The following is a 17207-nucleotide window of genomic DNA, read 5'->3' on the forward strand; positions in this document are numbered from 1 at the left end:
CCTTCTCCATACCAAGAGCTTCTCAACCCGAAAATCTGATCGGTTTCTCACCGGCGGAGTGTTTCTGACTTGAAACCAAACCTGGTGCCAATTTCCCTCTGCTGCCGTGAAACTTTAGCCTATAATTTCATGCTGTAACCAGAGTCTCTTGATATTCTTTCCAGGAACAATCTCCATCACCATTGATGGTTTTGCATATGGGTTGGTATTCCTGTGTAATAGCTTGAACAAGATGGCCAGAATCTTGTGATTGGTTAACTGTACAGTATGCTGGCCACATAGAAAATGGGTGAATTTTTTCACTCCAAATATGATACTCAACTCCTCCTTCTCAACCTGGGCATATCTTTCCTCTGTTTTGATCAAGGACCTTGACACAAAGGCGATGGACCTTTCTTCTCTATTGGACAATACAGTGCCAGCAATAAGGCAAGGCATCACAGGCTAGTTGCAATGGCAACTTCAGATCAAAGTGTACCAACACTGTCAACATGTTTTACCTCCCGGTAAGCTTCTTCACACCTCTGGGTCCATCTCCACCATCTTTATCCAGCAGACAGTGTAAAGGTTTCACTAAAATGGCCAAATCTGGCACATATTTACCATAACAATTTATTAATCCCTGGAATGATCGGAACGGCGATATAGACCTAGATATCCACTAGATGTAGACAAAAGTCATAGGTAGAAGAAGGATTAGAATAAGAACATTAAGAACATAAGAAATAGGAGCAGGAGTAGGCCAACTGGCCCTTCGAGCCTGCCCCGCCATTCAATAAGATCATGGCTGATCTGTCGTGGCTCAGTTCCACATTCCCACCCTCTCCCCATAACCCTTAATCCCCTCTCTCATCAAAAACCCATCAGCCCGCGTCTTAAAAATATTTAGCGAGGCAGCCTCCACCACTTCAACGGGCAGAGGATTCCAGAGATTCACCACCCTTTGAGTGAAGAAGTTCCTCCTCAACTCTGTTCTAAACCGCCCCCCCCCCTTTATCTTGAGGCTATGCCCCCTAGTCCTACTATCCTTTCTGAGCGGGAAGAGTCTCTCCACCTCTATCCAATCCATCCCATTCATTATCTTATACGTCTCAATGAGATCTCCCCTCATTCTTCTAAACTCTAACGAGTACAAGCCTAATCTATTCAGCCTCTCCTCATAGCTCAACCCCCTCAACTCCGTTTGACAAGGTACCTCACAAGAGGTTACTGCAGAAGGTCAGGGGGCATGGAGTTGGGGGTAGGGTGTTAGCGTGGATAGAGGACTGGTTGTCAAATAGGAGGCAGAGAGTGGGGGTCAATGGGTGCTATTCGGATTGGCGGATGGTGACTAGTGGAGTGCCCCAGGGGTCGGTGCTGGGGCCTCAGCTATTTACCATTTATATAGATGATCTGGAGGAGGGAACCGAGTGTAGGGTGTCGAAATTTGCTGATGACACCAAAATTGGTGGAAAGGCAAATTGTGTGGAGGGTGGGGAGAGTCTACAGAAGGATCTAGATAGGCTGGGCGAATGGGCCAGGAAATGGCAAATGGAATTTAATGTTGGCAAGTGCGAGGTGGTCCACTTTGGTAGGAATAATGGTAGGAAGGATTATTACTTACGTGGAGAAAAACTGCAGCAGGCGACGGTGCAGAGGGACCTCGGGGTCCTTGTGCATGAGTCACAAAAACCCAGCTTGCAGGTGCAGCAGGTGGTCAGGAAGGCGAATGGGATGCTGGCCTTCATCACGAGGGGGATTGAATATAAAAGTAGGGAGGTCTTGCTGCGGCTGTATAGGGCATTGGTGAGGCCGCAGCTGGAGTACTGTGTGCAGTTTTGGGCACCGTACTTACGCAAGGATATTTTGGCCTTGGAGGGAGTGCAGAGGAAGTTTACTAGGCACTTACTGAGCATTAAAATGGGTGGCGCAGGCTTGTAGGGCCTGTTTCCTGTGCTGTGCTGTTCTTTGTTCCCTGGTGTGGGAGCTTTCGTGATGGCCTCCATTTTCTTGGTGCCTTGTGCTGTGCCTCACTACCAATGGCATGGCCCAGGAATTCAATCGAATCTTTAAAGAAATTACATTTCTCCTTCTTTATTTGCAGGCCATGTTCCTGTAACCTCGAGGGTTTCTTCAAGGTTCTTCAAATGCTCCTCACTGCTGGAGCTTGTCACCAAAACGTCATCCAGGTTACCTTGGACCCCAGGTAACCCACTTAGAAATTTTGTTCGCTGCCTATTGGAAAAGGGCTGGTGCCAATGCATTGGCGAAAAGGAAGATGCCGATAAAGCAAAAGCTTCCGATGAGTTATGATCATCAGAGGTGGTTGGGTCACTTCTGCAACTCCCATTTGAAGATCGGTCCATCTTTGAAAATTTCTTCCCTCCTGCCACCCCACTAAATAAATCCTCTATCAGAGGAACTGGGTACTGGTCCGCACACAGTGCTGGGTTTACAGTTATCTTGAGGTCTCCATAGATTCTCGCCATGCCGTCAGTCTTCAAAACTGCCACAATTGGGGTGGGCCATTCACTGGTCAAGACTACTTTTGATTTGAAATGATTTTGATTTGATTTAGTATTGTCACATGTATTAGCATACAGTGAAAAGTATTTTCTTGTGTGCTATACAGACGAAAGCACACTGTCCATAGAGAAGGAAATGAGAGACTGGAGAATGTAGTGTTACAGCTATAGCTAGGTGTAGAGAAAGATCAACTTAATGCAAGGTAAGTCCGTTCAAAATTTTGATGGCAGCAGGGAAGAAGCTGTTCTTGCATCAGTTGGCACGTGACCTCAGACTTTTGTATCTTTTTCCAGACAGAAGAGAAAATATCTGGGGTGCGTGGGGTCCTTTATTAGGCTGGCTGCTTTGCCGAGACAGCGGGAAGTGTAGACAGAGTCAATGAATGGGAGGCTGGTTTGTGTGATGGATTGGGCTACATTCATAACCTTTCGTAGCTTCTTGTGGTCTTGGGCAGAGCAGGAGCCATACCAAGCTGTGATACAACCAGAAAAAGTGCTTCCTATGGTGCATCTGTAAAAGTTCCAGTACCCCTATGTTCAACAGACATTCTAATTCAACCTAATCACATATGGCACCAGATGGTCCTTCGGGCTCCTTGGATGAACCTCTGACTTAAGTTGAACATTTATTTTGATCTCTTTCATCTCACCCCTTTGAATACATCCTAATATCTCTCAAGGACATCCTGTCACCTTGTCTTCAAATCTGCCAGCCTGTTTGTCGTACTCCAGTTTAATTTCAATTTCTACAACCAGGAGCAACCAAGCAAGGCAGCATAGTCACCCTTGACCACAGACAATGGTAGCTCTGCACACTGATCCCTCAGACGTACCTTGCCCATCATATATCCTCTCAGTGGCAATATTTGCTCCGTACAACTACACAAGGTGATTTGTGAAGGCTTCAACATTGAGAAGTCATTGTTTTCAACTTGTCTCTGTATACAGGGTCTGGGATCAGTACTACCGCTGTGCCTATATCTACTTCCTTTTTGATTACCTTCCCTTCCACCTTTGGAAGGACCCAGAATTTATCAGCTTCTCCTGTAGTCGATAGAATACTCAACTGAAATTCTGTCTATCTGGGTTCTTCTGCTTCCTTGGCCGATCCGGCAGACTCTCTTTCCCCCTCTTGGTTGGCGGCATCTATCTTGTGGCTAGTCTTCGGGTTCCTTTCTCTCCAGCTCTCCTTTTCCTCTTCCAGTTGCGCCCTACCATTTCAGTAATGTGCCTCAGCCTCTTACACTGGATGCATTGTGAGCCCAGCTTATAGGCTCTTTATGGCTGGACTTGCCACAGCAGTGACACACTCTGATTAACACCACCTTCAGCTATTTTGTGAGCTCAGGCATAAACACCGAGCTTCATTTGCAGCCAGTTCCATGGAAGTAGCTATCTCAAAAGCCACTTTAAAATCTAGACTTTTTTTTGGTCAGCAGTTTCTGTTGTAGAGCTTCATCGCGCAGCCCACACACCAAGCGATCCCGCAAACATCCTGTAGGAAAGCTCAGCTTATCTCTTCAACACTGCCACAAATTGTGCAATGGATTCATCTTCCAGTTGCATTGTCATAAAATTGGAACTGTTCTGCTATCAAAAGTGTCTTCGGGGCATGATTCCTTAGTGCTTTACGCAGGTCAGCGAGGGTACGCTCTGCGGGTTTCTCTGGTTGTATGAGGCTTCTTAACATTGCACTGTTTTACTTTCTATAGTGCTTAAGAGCACTGCTAATGGTACCTTATTTGCCTTTATGAGTTGAAACACTCCATGTGTAGTGTTCAACTCTCCAAAACTTCATTGAAAGACCCTGTTGCTTTGAACTGGCCTGCCATTTCCTGGTTCCTTTGGTGGGAGTTTTACCCCACTCGTGTTCTGTAGCTGCTTTTGCAGCTCCCCTCCTCTTCACAACAGTTGCCGTCAAGTCACCTCGCGACTGCTTCCCTCCTGATGGTCTGTGTGCTCCCGGTGGACAGATCCCTCTCTTATACCTGGCCTCTGAATGTAAACCGAGTCCCCTCATGACCATTGCCTTCAGCCTTCTTGGTCAGTACCCGTTCAGCATCAAATGCAGTCCATGTCCCCTTGTGACCACTCCTCTCGATGCCTAGGCTTGTTCCCTCAAGTCTAACACCATAACTTGACAATTCTGAGTCTGGGATGGTGACATCAATCTTTCTCCCTATCCTGAAATGGGTCGTAACTCACCTAGAATCATAAAATCCTACAGTGCAGAGAGGCCATTCGACCCATCAAATCTGCACCAACTACAAACCCACTCAGGCCCTACCCTCATATCCACCCACTAATCCCTCTAACCTACGCATTCCGGGACACTAAGGAGTAATTTAGCATGGCCAATCAACCTAATCCGCACATCTTTGGACTGTGGGAGGAAACCGGAGCACCCGGAGGAAACCCATGCAGACATGGGGAGAATGTGCAAACTGCACACAGACAGTGACCTGAGTCGGGAATCGAACCCAGGTCCCTGGAGCTGTGAAGCAGCAGTGCTAACCACTGTGCTTCCGTGCTGCCCAAAAAATGTCCCAGATTTTTATTTCAAATTGCACCATCTACCGTGATGGGATTTGAACCTGGGTGCCCAGATTCAAATCAGTGGATTAGTGGATCAGTGGATTAATAATTCAGTGACAACACCAGTGTGCCACCTGTCACCAGTTATTCTGTTTGAGGTTTAATATTAATAATAAACAATGGGGTCAATGGTAAATTAGCTGGAACAATTTATTACTTTCTGTATCCCATGCTGTTGGTGTCTCTGTGCATCATGAACCAACCATCCAGCCAATTGAGCTGAACCGACCCTAAGTTATACAAAACATTTACCCACTTGTCACTCACCAATCATCTCCTCTTCCCTCTCCTGCATCTTTTTAATCTCCCGGGCTCCTTTCTCCTCGTTCCCTACAGTGTCGGACTTTATATTCTCCAAGGCTGATTGGACTCACCGCCAGCGGCAACAGCTTAGCTCTTGAACTCTCAGTTCATCTCGTGCTCTTTTTGAACTGCCGGCTCCTCTGGTGCTTTTTATTATGTTAATTAGTTGTCTTAATTTATTTATTATGACCAAATCCTACTACTCAGGATACGCCTACTTGTATATTTATACATCTTACTGATCATCTCACAATTACAAATAAATGACCAATTTTAAAAACAGGCCAATGGATACTGACCTGCCAACCACCAGCTCTCCTGTAATGTCAAAGCTTGATTTTTGCTATAGGATGTGGAAATTGGTCACAGGTTAACCCTCAGAGTGAACTTCCGTTCTCTGCTGCTCTGAGGGTGAATTTTTGCTCAAAGGGTCTCTGCCTTTTATCCCACACAGTTTGCACCAACTCGGAGTGAACTCCTGCTCTCTCTCTCTCTCACCACATTTACTTACGACCCACTGTTCTCACCGAATCTCAGAATTAACTCCCGCTCTCTCCATATTTTTTATCCTGTTTTTGCCAACCCTCAGGGTGAACTCCTCCTGCTTGCTCTCTCTGTGCTTTTGTTCACCACTGCTCTTGCCAATTTTCAGAATGAACTCCCACTCTGTGTTTTTACGCACCCCTCTTCTTGCCAAATTGGAGTAAGTTCCCACTCTCCCTCCATGCTTTTATTCCTGCATTCCTACTGACTGAGTGAGCAGTTTGGAATGGGCAATAAATGCTGGCCTACGCGCGCGTCCAGTGATAGAATAAATTTTAAAAAAACATTGGTGGTGATCAGGTTTTATTTGGTGTAAAAGTTGAGCTTTCTTTCAGGATACCACATTGTATCAAAGGAAGAATCTCAACAAGAGGCAGAGAATGTGCCCACTCACAAACACCAAGTGTAGTGTAATATATGACATTTATTCGTGCATTGCAATTCTAAGAATGAAATCAACACATTCATTTCCAATACAGTACACAAATATATCACCATCAATATCAGCCATACTGATTATACAAATTAGTCAGATTCATCTTAATCTCCATTTTCTCAGTTCTTCCATAACATTGAATATGTGTAGATTTAACTGGTCACTATCTATCTCTGGGATTTACACTTTTAGGTCACGTACTTCATGGTCCCAATACTAATTATCTTTAGGGTTGGCACTTAAGCGCTCATATATGATAATTGATGCAAGACCCCAAGTTTTGTATGACGATGATTATGAGCCAGAGTCAAATCTGGTCAGAGGGAAAACATGCAGTTAAAATCACAAGGGAATCCAACTGATTCATCTTGGTTTAACACTTAGTTACACCCTTTACCGATATGCCTGCCTCTTGCAAGTTGTCCATATTACGGTAACATGCGCAATGCATCAGCCCTCTAACATCAGGGAAAGGACTCGATGATTCAGAATCTTACTGACATGGAATTAGACATCAGGTGCATCTTCAACAAGAGCACTGAATACAACACTAACAGCCTGGTTTGCTACCCTAGCACATATCATCATGACACATCAAAAGAGAAGTATCAATTACCAGAATACAAACTAGTCCAAGTAATCTCAGATCAGGCAGTTTGTGAAGGTCTTCAAAGGTTCCCAAACTACCACCATAAGTCCAGAAATTCCTTAGAGCTAACAGATTAAAATGTTAAACCCAGGAGATTGTTCAGAATATTTATGTTCTAAGTACAGATCACCTGGAGAACAACCTTTTACCATGCAATGAGTCACCATGAGATGAATGTCTTACCCTTGTCCCTGCTATGCCCACCTGAAATGGAATACAGGCAGAAATGTGCTTGGAATAAGTTTCATCCATCATGTAACAGTTGCCAAAATATCAAGTGCACTAGAAACTTTAATTAGAGGCTTTTCTGAAGCCAGCAGTACCATCAATGTGCCATCAATACTATACAATGAACAGTTATTCGAAGCCAAACCAAAGCAACGAAATACAAACTCTGATAATGGCTGTGGTTATTTCAGAATATGCGTCTAGATCGCGTCTTCTCCAAATAGGATAGTAATGAGTAGCAGCACTGAGAGTCCGGAGTTTGGAGAACCAAGACTTTTGCAGTTACAAATGATGAGCAACTTTCCCTTCTTGTGAACCAAAGGCAAGATTGCACAGAAAATTTCTCTTCAAGAGATCAAAGTCAAGCTGTGCTTTCGAACCAAGCTGATACCATATCAGAATGAAACAATATTGAACCTTCTGGAAGTTGGGCTCACTGAGTAATTGGATTAATCGTGTTTCATATGCAGCAGTTCCAACACAGATAAAAGTTTGTGTTTTGGTAAGAACAGCAGGGAGGTCACTTATTACTCAGAAGGAGAAAATCTAGGTGGGACAGGGGAACACAGTGATGTTAGAGTATAAATGCATCTCTAAAAGTTACACCATAGCTTAGCAACGTCATAGAAAAAAGCAAATCACGCACTGGGCTTTATTTCCAGAGAGATAGAATTGAAAAGTAGAGAAGTTATTCTAAACCTGAAGAGATCCTTGGTTAGACGATGGGTGGATTAGGATGTAAGTTTCTGATCATATTATAAAAATGACATTGAGACATTGGAGAGGGTGCAGAGGAAGTTTACAAGGATGATCCCAGAAATGGTTGGATATATATATCTGGAAAGAACTGACAGCGTGGGTGTCTTCTCTCCTTATAAAGTGTCCGGGGCGGGGGTGACCTAATGTTGTGCTTAAAATTCTGGAATGTTTTACAGAGTTGATACAATGCTTCCTTTTGTCAGAAACAACATAGTGCGGCCATCAATATAAGAAAGTCACCAAGAAATATAATAGGGAATTTGGAAAAAAACTTCTTCACCCAAAAAGTGTGAAAATGAAATTTTCTCCCACTAACAGTGTTTAAAGTGAATAGTATAAATGCATTTAAAACAAGTATATGAGGGCGAGGGAAATAAATGATTATAATATCAGATTTAAGGATGAATAAAGCAGGCACATAAAGTTGTGGAAAAAACATCAAGTAATACTGTCCAACATCATTCCTCTCCACAGTTTTCCCGTTAACAGAGGTGCTCCAATTGGAATATCTCACCCCTATATTTCAGACTATTGCATTCCAGAATTTTAATTGGAATATCTTGCTCCTAACTTTGAAACTATTGTGCTGACCATGACAAATGCTGATGATGAATTGGTCCCAACGCGAGTGAAGGCAGAATTGAGCTTGGATGTGGTTTTTCAATTTCCCCCAATTGGTTTTCAATGAAATATGGATCCAACACCGATGAACTTCAACATGCCAGAAAACAAGACTGGTGAAAATACTGTTCTGGTAAAGACCGGTCACAAAAAGCTGTGGTCCACAGTGCTTCCATCTTGTACGATGGATGCCACAGAACTAAATTTGATGGTGACATTCAATAGAAAAACTCTCCTGGACGGATGAAGGTGGCTGCAAGAAAAGAGCTATGGGATTAAGACTGGGAGAACTAGGCAATGAAAATCTGTGCTTGTCTTGGACATGTTCAAATCCCACCTTGTTGTCCATGATGTGAGGTCTACTAACAGAGACTTGGCAATTATTCCTGGAAGTCTGATGAGTTTGTTCAGCCTTTCGATGTGTGTATAAATAAATCCCTCAATGACAGCATCCAAAAGATGTGGAACAATTAGATAATGGATAGTGAATAAACATTCACTCACAGGAACATATGATGACCATATGCAACTAGGTGATTGGGATTATTATTCCAATGATTTAGATGGTGATCAGAATGATTTCAAATTTCATTGCTCAAGTATTGAGAATTGTTACTGTGTTTGGTTATTGAACGCAAGGACCTAGTAGTTAATTCAGTGTATAACATTAGGATTTATATTGCAATGGATGAAATCACAGAATTGTTACAGCGCAGAAGGCCATTTGTCCTGTTGTGTCTGCACCAGCTCTCCGAATGAGCAATTTGCTCAGAGTCACTCCCCTGCCTACTCCCCATAACCCTACACATTTTTCTTTTGCAGTCTAATTTCCTTTTGAATGTCTTGATTGAATCCATCTCCACCACAAACACTCAGGCAGGGTATTCCAAATCCTAACTACTCGCTGTACGACAAAGCTTTCTTCATATCGTAATTGCTTCTTTTGCCAGTTACCTTAAATTCTGTGTCCTCTTGTTCTTGATCCTTTCACAAGTAACAACAGTCTTTATCTACTCTGTATAGATTGCTCACAGTTTTGTGTACTTGTAACAAATCTCCTCCCAACCTGTATGTAGATAGTTATATAAATTATATTAAATAAAATCTGATTTTCACTTTATTGCATTATGATGGTCCTTTTTGGATGAGTCAAGATTTGGTTTGGGGTTTTGTTTCATGCTGTTTGGGCCTAATCAAGCACATATGCCAACCCCTTGAAAATATTACTCGTCTGAAAGTCAACACTTACATTTTTACCCAAAAATTGGTCTAAAAAATCCAACGTTTGTGGTATATAAGATTTCTGAGCTCTGGTACAGCTTGTTTAACTAATTATTTCAAAATTAGCAATCATTTTGTGCAAAATGACATGCAGCAAAAACTCAAGATGAGAAAGAGACGTGGAAGCTGTATTTCGTTATTTCAAATAGCTGGATCTGGATGTGAAAGAATAACTATGAATGTATATGCCAAGTGAGAACAAAGTTTGCTCAGGATGATATACCTCAAACCAGATGCTTCCAGTTTTAATTGCCAGCACCCATCCTGTTGCCTGAATGCACTTGGGTAAACTGTTAGACATCAAATGTTCCTCACTTATTGCTCTACATTACTGGTCTTGTCCTGTCTGTCCAGCTCTGAAATTTCAACCAAGCATATGACTTCACTGAATAAGGTTTCTTTTAAAAGAGAGTCTTAGTTTGATTTAATGAGCTCAGAAATTGGGGAAGTTAATGCCAAGGCAGAAAGCAAAAGCATTATGCTGCACCCACATATGAGGGGACACACAGCTTGCTCAAGTTGCCACTTCCATAATTAGTTACATCCTTGCAAATTCGTGATTAAATATAAATTTGTGTAAAACAACACGTCAAACCATTTGCAAGAAGAGTCTCCGCTGCCTCTGGAACTGCGATGGCCCATTTGTCATGAGTGGGGAGATGAAAAAGAAATAGGATTTGAACTTAAAAAGCAGACTGGAGACAAGTCAAAGAATGTAAGTTAATGTTCGGTGGATATTAGCTGAATTTCTCTTGACCAAAGGAACAACTGAGTTCATGTGGACAATGTCAATCAGCACAAGACTTAGCTGTGCATATTTCTGAAGAGACAAGGAGAGAATATGGTGGAAAGGCAGAGAGAATTGTTTAACAGAAAGGGATTGGCTTCTTGGGCCCAATGGCTTTTTCTTATTCCAAAAACCAGTTATATTCTTACACAACTCGAGTTGTCATAAAGGCACATGCTGATCCATAACCCAACTGAGGAAAATGCACAACCCTAACCATTCTCCACATTATTAAAAGTTAATCTGTCAGCTATCTTACTGTTTCACATACTCTACCAGCAAGGATGGGCTACCGGAATTTGTGAACACATTTATCAACTTCTATCGTCAGAGTTTGAGCTTGAGAGTCTGTGCACTGTTAGGATAAAGTCTTGTGAATCGCCCCAGAGTCCATATGGGGAAGATATTTCTGTAGGAGGTATAGCTGATCGCACAGGTTTTATTAAATACACCGGCAATATTCTCCTGTTGGAAAATAAAAGCAAGAGGGTGAAATCACAAGTTCTAGGACAGAAAAGAGAAATTCAAATAAAAGAATATGGTTCATTGATCTCCATTCAACAGCGATAAAGTCGTGGGATACACAAAAAAACTTGCTTCAAAAACATGCTGGTTTTGATGGAAAACTTTAATTTTCACATGGACCACGAGAAGCAGAACAGCTTAAACCGCAAACGCAACAAATTTCTGGGATAATGTGTGCAAAGATTCTCCAGCCTCCCAGTTGTGTGCTTCCCAACTGCAGGAGGTGGCACGTTGCTTGCCAGAGGCAGGATTCTCTGGTCCCACTGACATCACCCCACGCTGACGGGAAGCCTTATGTGGGGATATGCTGTCGGCAGGACTGGAGAATCCCACAGGCATGAACAGCTGGAGAATTCCAGCCTACATTCTTAAACCCAAATATTGAACGGGCCAATTTAGCTGTAATTATGAGTAATGCGTTTGAATTAGTTAATAATCTAACAGTAAGGGAACACTTGGTTAACAGTGACCATAATTAGACAGGGTCCAATATTAGATTGAAAGGGAAAACATGGTTTTAAATTTAAGCAAGGCTGAGTTTGAAAGGATGAGACAGAAATTGATCACCATAGACTGGACAAATGGGAGGAGCTCAAGAAGCATTTGGTGGAATACAAAACTAATGCATGTCCCTAAATTGCAAGAGCTCTATTCATGTAATTAAACAATTCCAGACAACAAGATAAGTGAGAGATATGCTAAAACTAAAAAAGGCTTATTCAAAGGACAGGAGGGATGGCACAGACCGGGAGGTACAAAGAGCAACAAAGAGATACAAAGAAATTAGCAAAATAGAATGAGGAAAAACTGGCAAGGGATAGGGCTCACAATTTCAAGGTGTTCATCAAGAGAGTCAGATTCTATAGGAGGTTTCAAAAGTAAGTTGGATACATATCTGAAAGTAATGAATTTAGAGGGTTATGGAGATAGGCCTAGAGAATACCAAGGTAGCTACCAAGGTAACTACCAAGGTAGCTCTTTCGAGAACTGGTATAGACACAGTCAATGGGATGAATGGCTTCCTTCTGTGCTGTAAAATTCCCTTGTGAAAACCATGATTGAATCTGCCTCCACCGCACTCTGAGCTGTATATGTAAGTTTTTCTAACGAGACTAAGCTAGAGACCATGGTAGTAGTGCAACACAGTAGTGTTTACGGGAGCAGAATGTTACAAATGTGTATTGACAGCTTATACATTATAGACTTAGACATGTTGGTGGAATGGTCAGACAGGTGACAAATCAAGATCAACTTGGCGAATAAATCACTCACCTGAGGCCAATCCCCATTTGGCAGCTGCTTATCCATCAAGAGTTTAATCCCTCTCTCGATTGCCCGTGTACCGGGGTACCTGCACAGAATTGCAGAACAGACAGAAAGAATGGAGGGGACATAAAGCAAGGAGGGTAAAACAATATCAAAAGTGATTTTCACTCAGCTGATCCAGAAAAATGCAGCATGCACACAATGGATTACATTCAAGTGCCACCTTACAGACACATTTTATACACAACTTTTACTTCCATACCATTGCATCGTGCTGCAAAGTAGTACTTGGAGCACTGACTGATTATACATAACTATTGAAACCAAAGAGATTAATAAGGCAAATAATTATAATTTCATTATCTATTAATATTGGCTGGCTTTTAATACGTGGTGAGGTTTGCATGAAAGGTTTGAAGTAATGATAGGACAACCTCTATCCAGACTGAAGGGCACTGAGCAAACAGAAAATAGTTCCATTGTTCAGCATTCCTCCCATTCAACAAATGTACCACAAAAAGAATTCAAAATGATTAAAAATTCATGTAATTAAACTAAAATTAACCTCCATCTTCTGCTCTGTGGTTGGCATCTCCAAGACACAACGAGTCCTGGGCCTCCTATGCATGTGTCGAATGGGAAAGAGCCACACATGTGTGGTCTAGGTTTTTTATGTGGCTCAGGCCACGCCCATGACCAACTGAAGACAAAAGATCTCATGCACCCACACAAAAGGCAAAAACTCAAAAAGGACACCAAAACCTAGGAGAAGCGACAGAGATAGGGAGAGGTTAAAAAAGAAAAGGCGAGAGGGCGGAGAAGTTAAAAACGAAGTTCCCAGTAAGAGAAGACGACAGAAAATAGGAGGTGTGCCTCAAAATCTTTTTATGGTATAGAGCGGTACCATGACATAGAAAAGTTTGGGAACCACTGCACTAGAGTATCGTGCCCAATTCCTGTCACCACATTTTAGGAAGGATGAGACAGTCTTTTAGAGAATTTACCGGAATAGTTCCAGAGATGTTCAGCTACAAAGTTAAGTTGCAGAAGCTGCTGCAAAGGCAGTTTAGGGGAGATTTGGAAGAGACATAAAGTATTATGACAGGTTCACAAAAGGTGGACTAAGAGAAACAGTTCCCACTAGTTGACAGTACACGGATTACAGGGACACAGTAGAAAAGAGATACGGGGATTGTGAGGAAGGACTTCCTTCGTGCAGCGAGTGGGAGTGAACGTCGCTCTCGTTGCCCATCAGTCTGGTGGAAGCAGAAGCAATCAATGACCTCAACTGGAAACCGGATGGGAACCTGAGGGAAATAAACTTAGTGATAAGGATGAAGAACTGGGGAATGTTACTATTTGGATTGTTCTGCAGAGAACAAGCATGGATTTGATCAGCAAAATAACTTCCTTCAATGCCCCAATGACAATTTCCATGATCAACGGGATGTTAAGTACGTTTTGGATGAAAGGAATCAATTTTTGTTTTAAATAAATAGACTCCTGCCTCACCTGGCAGCCATTAATCCCATCACTGCCCAACATGTGTTGTGAACTTGGGACTTTGCACTCTGCACATACTTCCTTTGTTCACACGATTCAAAATCTTCACCCCAGCCTCCATCCTCCATCTGTTTAGATAGCAGGAACTCACAGGCTCGGGTCACTGCTCTGCATGCCGCACTGGACAAGAAACAAAACTTTGAATTTAGAAATGACTTCAAGGCCGTAAGGGGGAAATCACAAAGGATGGGATGTCTGACAATATTAAATAACAACTTTAAAATCCCAGATATAACTAACCATAATACCATGCACCGTCAGTACAATATTTTTGCCAAACATCTTGTTAGACAAGGGACAGACACTACAATCTCTATTGCTTCATGACATAATGTGTTTTCTCCCTCATCAGGAGCCAGACATGTAAAAAGTAGGTGTATATAGTTAAGTTACAAATCAGCCATGATCTCAGTGAATCACAGAACAGGCTTGAGGAGCTAAATAGTTTCCTGCTGTTCCTTTGTTCAGAAAATAAATGATTCACTGTGACATAATACTGCAACAACTCTAATGCTGGTATGATAGTGGGATCCAGTTTGCAATTTCCTCCAATAAACTTTCCAAGGCAATGACAGTGCCAGTAACAAAAATCTTTCCGTAGGCAATTTAATTGTTTTTTTTCTACTACTGCTGTAAATAGTGCTTCAGCAGAGTTTCAGAAACACAACACCCTCAGTTTGCACCATACACTTGTTGAATTGTACTGGAAATTACATAGCGTATACCCTAGACACATTTGGCCCAACTAGTCCACGCTGAGATGAATTAATTTTTTAAAAAAATATTTAAAAATAGATGGTAGCACTGGAATTTTGGGAGTGAGTGATGAGATTGTGCTGCTACTCAGGCATTGTAAACAATATAAAACGCGGGCAAGTGTAACGCAAGGGATGCTAAGAATTTACAATGCATTCCCCGTGTATTCTATCTGGTCAAGAACAGCCCAAGACGAATCTCCCAGAACCCTCAGATGGCTGCAGGATGTGTCTCTTCAACTCGGGGCCATACCCTCACACTCTGGCTACAGTGGCTCCCAAAAGCAAACACCCTCTTCTCTCCGCTGACTACACAAAGCCTGTGACGTACATTGATTTGTAGGAAAACCCATAACCTGATCTCAAAAATGGCTTCCTCTGCCCCCTCCCTCATGGCAATATGAAACACATTAACCTCATATCTGGGCAGAAATGCTAATTATCTAATCTTGACCCCAACTTCCTTTCATCTTAGAAGTAAATGGACAATTACAGCACAACTATTTAAAACCTGGCACCATCAACATCTTTCTGGGACTTTGGGAAGAGTATTGGTGAATAAGAGGCACTCTTTTGAAGCTTTTTCAGGACAGATAAAAGAATGCCAAATTCATACTATATAAGAAAAGGGATGCTGATTGGTCAAGATGTTGCCATGGTGAATTAATCATGGAGCTATTGTCCCTTATGCTTTTGTTTATTGAAAAAAGGTGCAAATTCTGGACATTATCTCTGTTTCCTTATGAATTTATGTAACTTCTAGTACATGAGCTACATTGCAAGCCCAACTGACAATCTTAATTTGGTTGATAGTTCTTGCTTGGTTTTTGGCACACTGGATTAATCAGCAAATGGTGCCCAACCGCAGATTCACATCTAACATGAGACATTGGGTCACAACTTCTGACTGTCGGAAAGCAACTGCCCACAGGAATTAGAAGACAAAAGTGCACTTATCTGGTCTCAAAAACAGTGTTGAAACTTCCAATTGCCGGAGCTGCTTTTTTTTTTAAAACTGTACCAGCCTCTGTAAAGCTGCTGAGTTTGAAAGGCCAAGATGTGGAGATGCCAGCGTTGGACTGGGGTAAGCACAGGAAGAAATCTCACAACACCAGGTTAAAGTCCAACAGGTTTATTTGGAAGCAGAAGCTTTCGGAGTCTCAGGCTCTTTCTCACCCGATGAAGGAGCCTGAGACTCTGAAAGATGGTGCTGCCAAATAAACCACTGAACTTTAACCTGGTGTTGTGAGACTTTTTACTGAGTTCAGAAGGCCCTGTGAAGCTGACAGGCAGAGAGAAGGTAAGTGTCAGGATTTAGGTAGCTGGGAGTTTCGAAGTCGGGGGTGTCAGATTAGCCCCAGTTCATAGGTCATGGTCGGATCTGTGGGATCCTTTGAGAGTTGGGGGTGGGGGGGGGGGTGCCCTGAGGGTTTGGGGGTGGAGGGTAAAGGGGGAGTCAGACCCTTGGTAGGGTTGGTCCAGGTCTTTACAACAGTTTATCCAGAAGTTAAAAGAGATTTTAATTCTTCTAACATTTTCTAAGTAATTGGTGTAACCCTGGCGGAACAATTTGAAGTTTGCGATTTAAATCACATTTCGGATGGTTCCAGCACAGGGCGACTGGCCAGGCTAAGTTAGCAGCTCTGGGCAATGGCAGTCCAAACCCTAACCTGTAACATTCCAAGAGAGATTCTCTGGAACATCCTGGGGTATCCTCCCTATCCGATGCTGGGGAGTTGGAAGTTACTGCCCATTATGTTCTGAGTTTTGCAAGCACAGGTTGGTTGAGTACGATTAATATTCTGTTTATTACGAATAGTCGATTGGCACAGGGGACAATGGCTGCCTAATGAGTGCAAGATGAGAATCTTTAACAGCATATATTCAAGTTCAAGACTCAGTCAGCTCGCTGTAAACTCAGAATGTTGCTTTTATCTCTCAACACAAATACTCTGTACCTTTTCAGTAAAGCAATCTAAGCTCTACTTTAATCTAAACAATAAAATCGCCCGGGCTGATTGATGAGGGGAGGGCAGTGGATGTTGTCTACATGGACTTCAGTAAGGCCTTTGAAAGGTTCCTCATGGCAGACTGGTGCAGAAGGTGAAGGTGCACAGGATCAGAGATGAGCTAGCAAGATGGATACAGAACTGGCTCAGTCATAGGAGACAGAGGGTAGTAGTGGAAGGGTGCGTTTCTGAATGAACCCTCAGGGATCAGCGCTGGGACCTTTGCTGTTTGTAATATAAAAGTTTAAAAAGTTTATTTATTAGTCACAAGCAAGGCTTACATTAACACTGTAATGAAGTTACCGTGAAATTCCCCTGGTCGCCACAGTCCGCGCCTGCTCGGGTCAATGCACCTAATCAGTATGTCTTTCAGACTGTGGGAA

The 17207-nt window shown here is 42.5% G+C and overlaps 1 protein-coding gene across 1 annotated transcript in view; it reads right to left on the bottom strand.

The window, feature by feature from the left end:
• Positions 1–6349: 6349 nt before the first annotated feature.
• lss (lanosterol synthase (2,3-oxidosqualene-lanosterol cyclase)) overlaps positions 6350–17207 on the bottom strand; it is a 59527-nt gene continuing 48669 nt past the window's right edge. The window contains exons 20-22 of the mRNA XM_080198509.1: positions 14010–14180; positions 12504–12582; positions 6350–11171 (exon numbers count right to left, since the gene is read on the bottom strand). Coding sequence (XP_080054635.1) covers positions 11034–11171; positions 12504–12582; positions 14010–14180 — 388 coding nt within the window. The 3' untranslated portion in view covers positions 6350–11033. The remainder of the gene's footprint in view (positions 11172–12503; positions 12583–14009; positions 14181–17207) is intronic.

This window comes from Carcharhinus amblyrhynchos, chromosome 11, assembly GCF_965287045.1.
Source record: "Carcharhinus amblyrhynchos chromosome 11, sCarAmb.v2.hapA, whole genome shotgun sequence".
In the NCBI taxonomy this organism is placed as follows: Eukaryota; Metazoa; Chordata; class Chondrichthyes; order Carcharhiniformes; family Carcharhinidae; genus Carcharhinus; species Carcharhinus amblyrhynchos.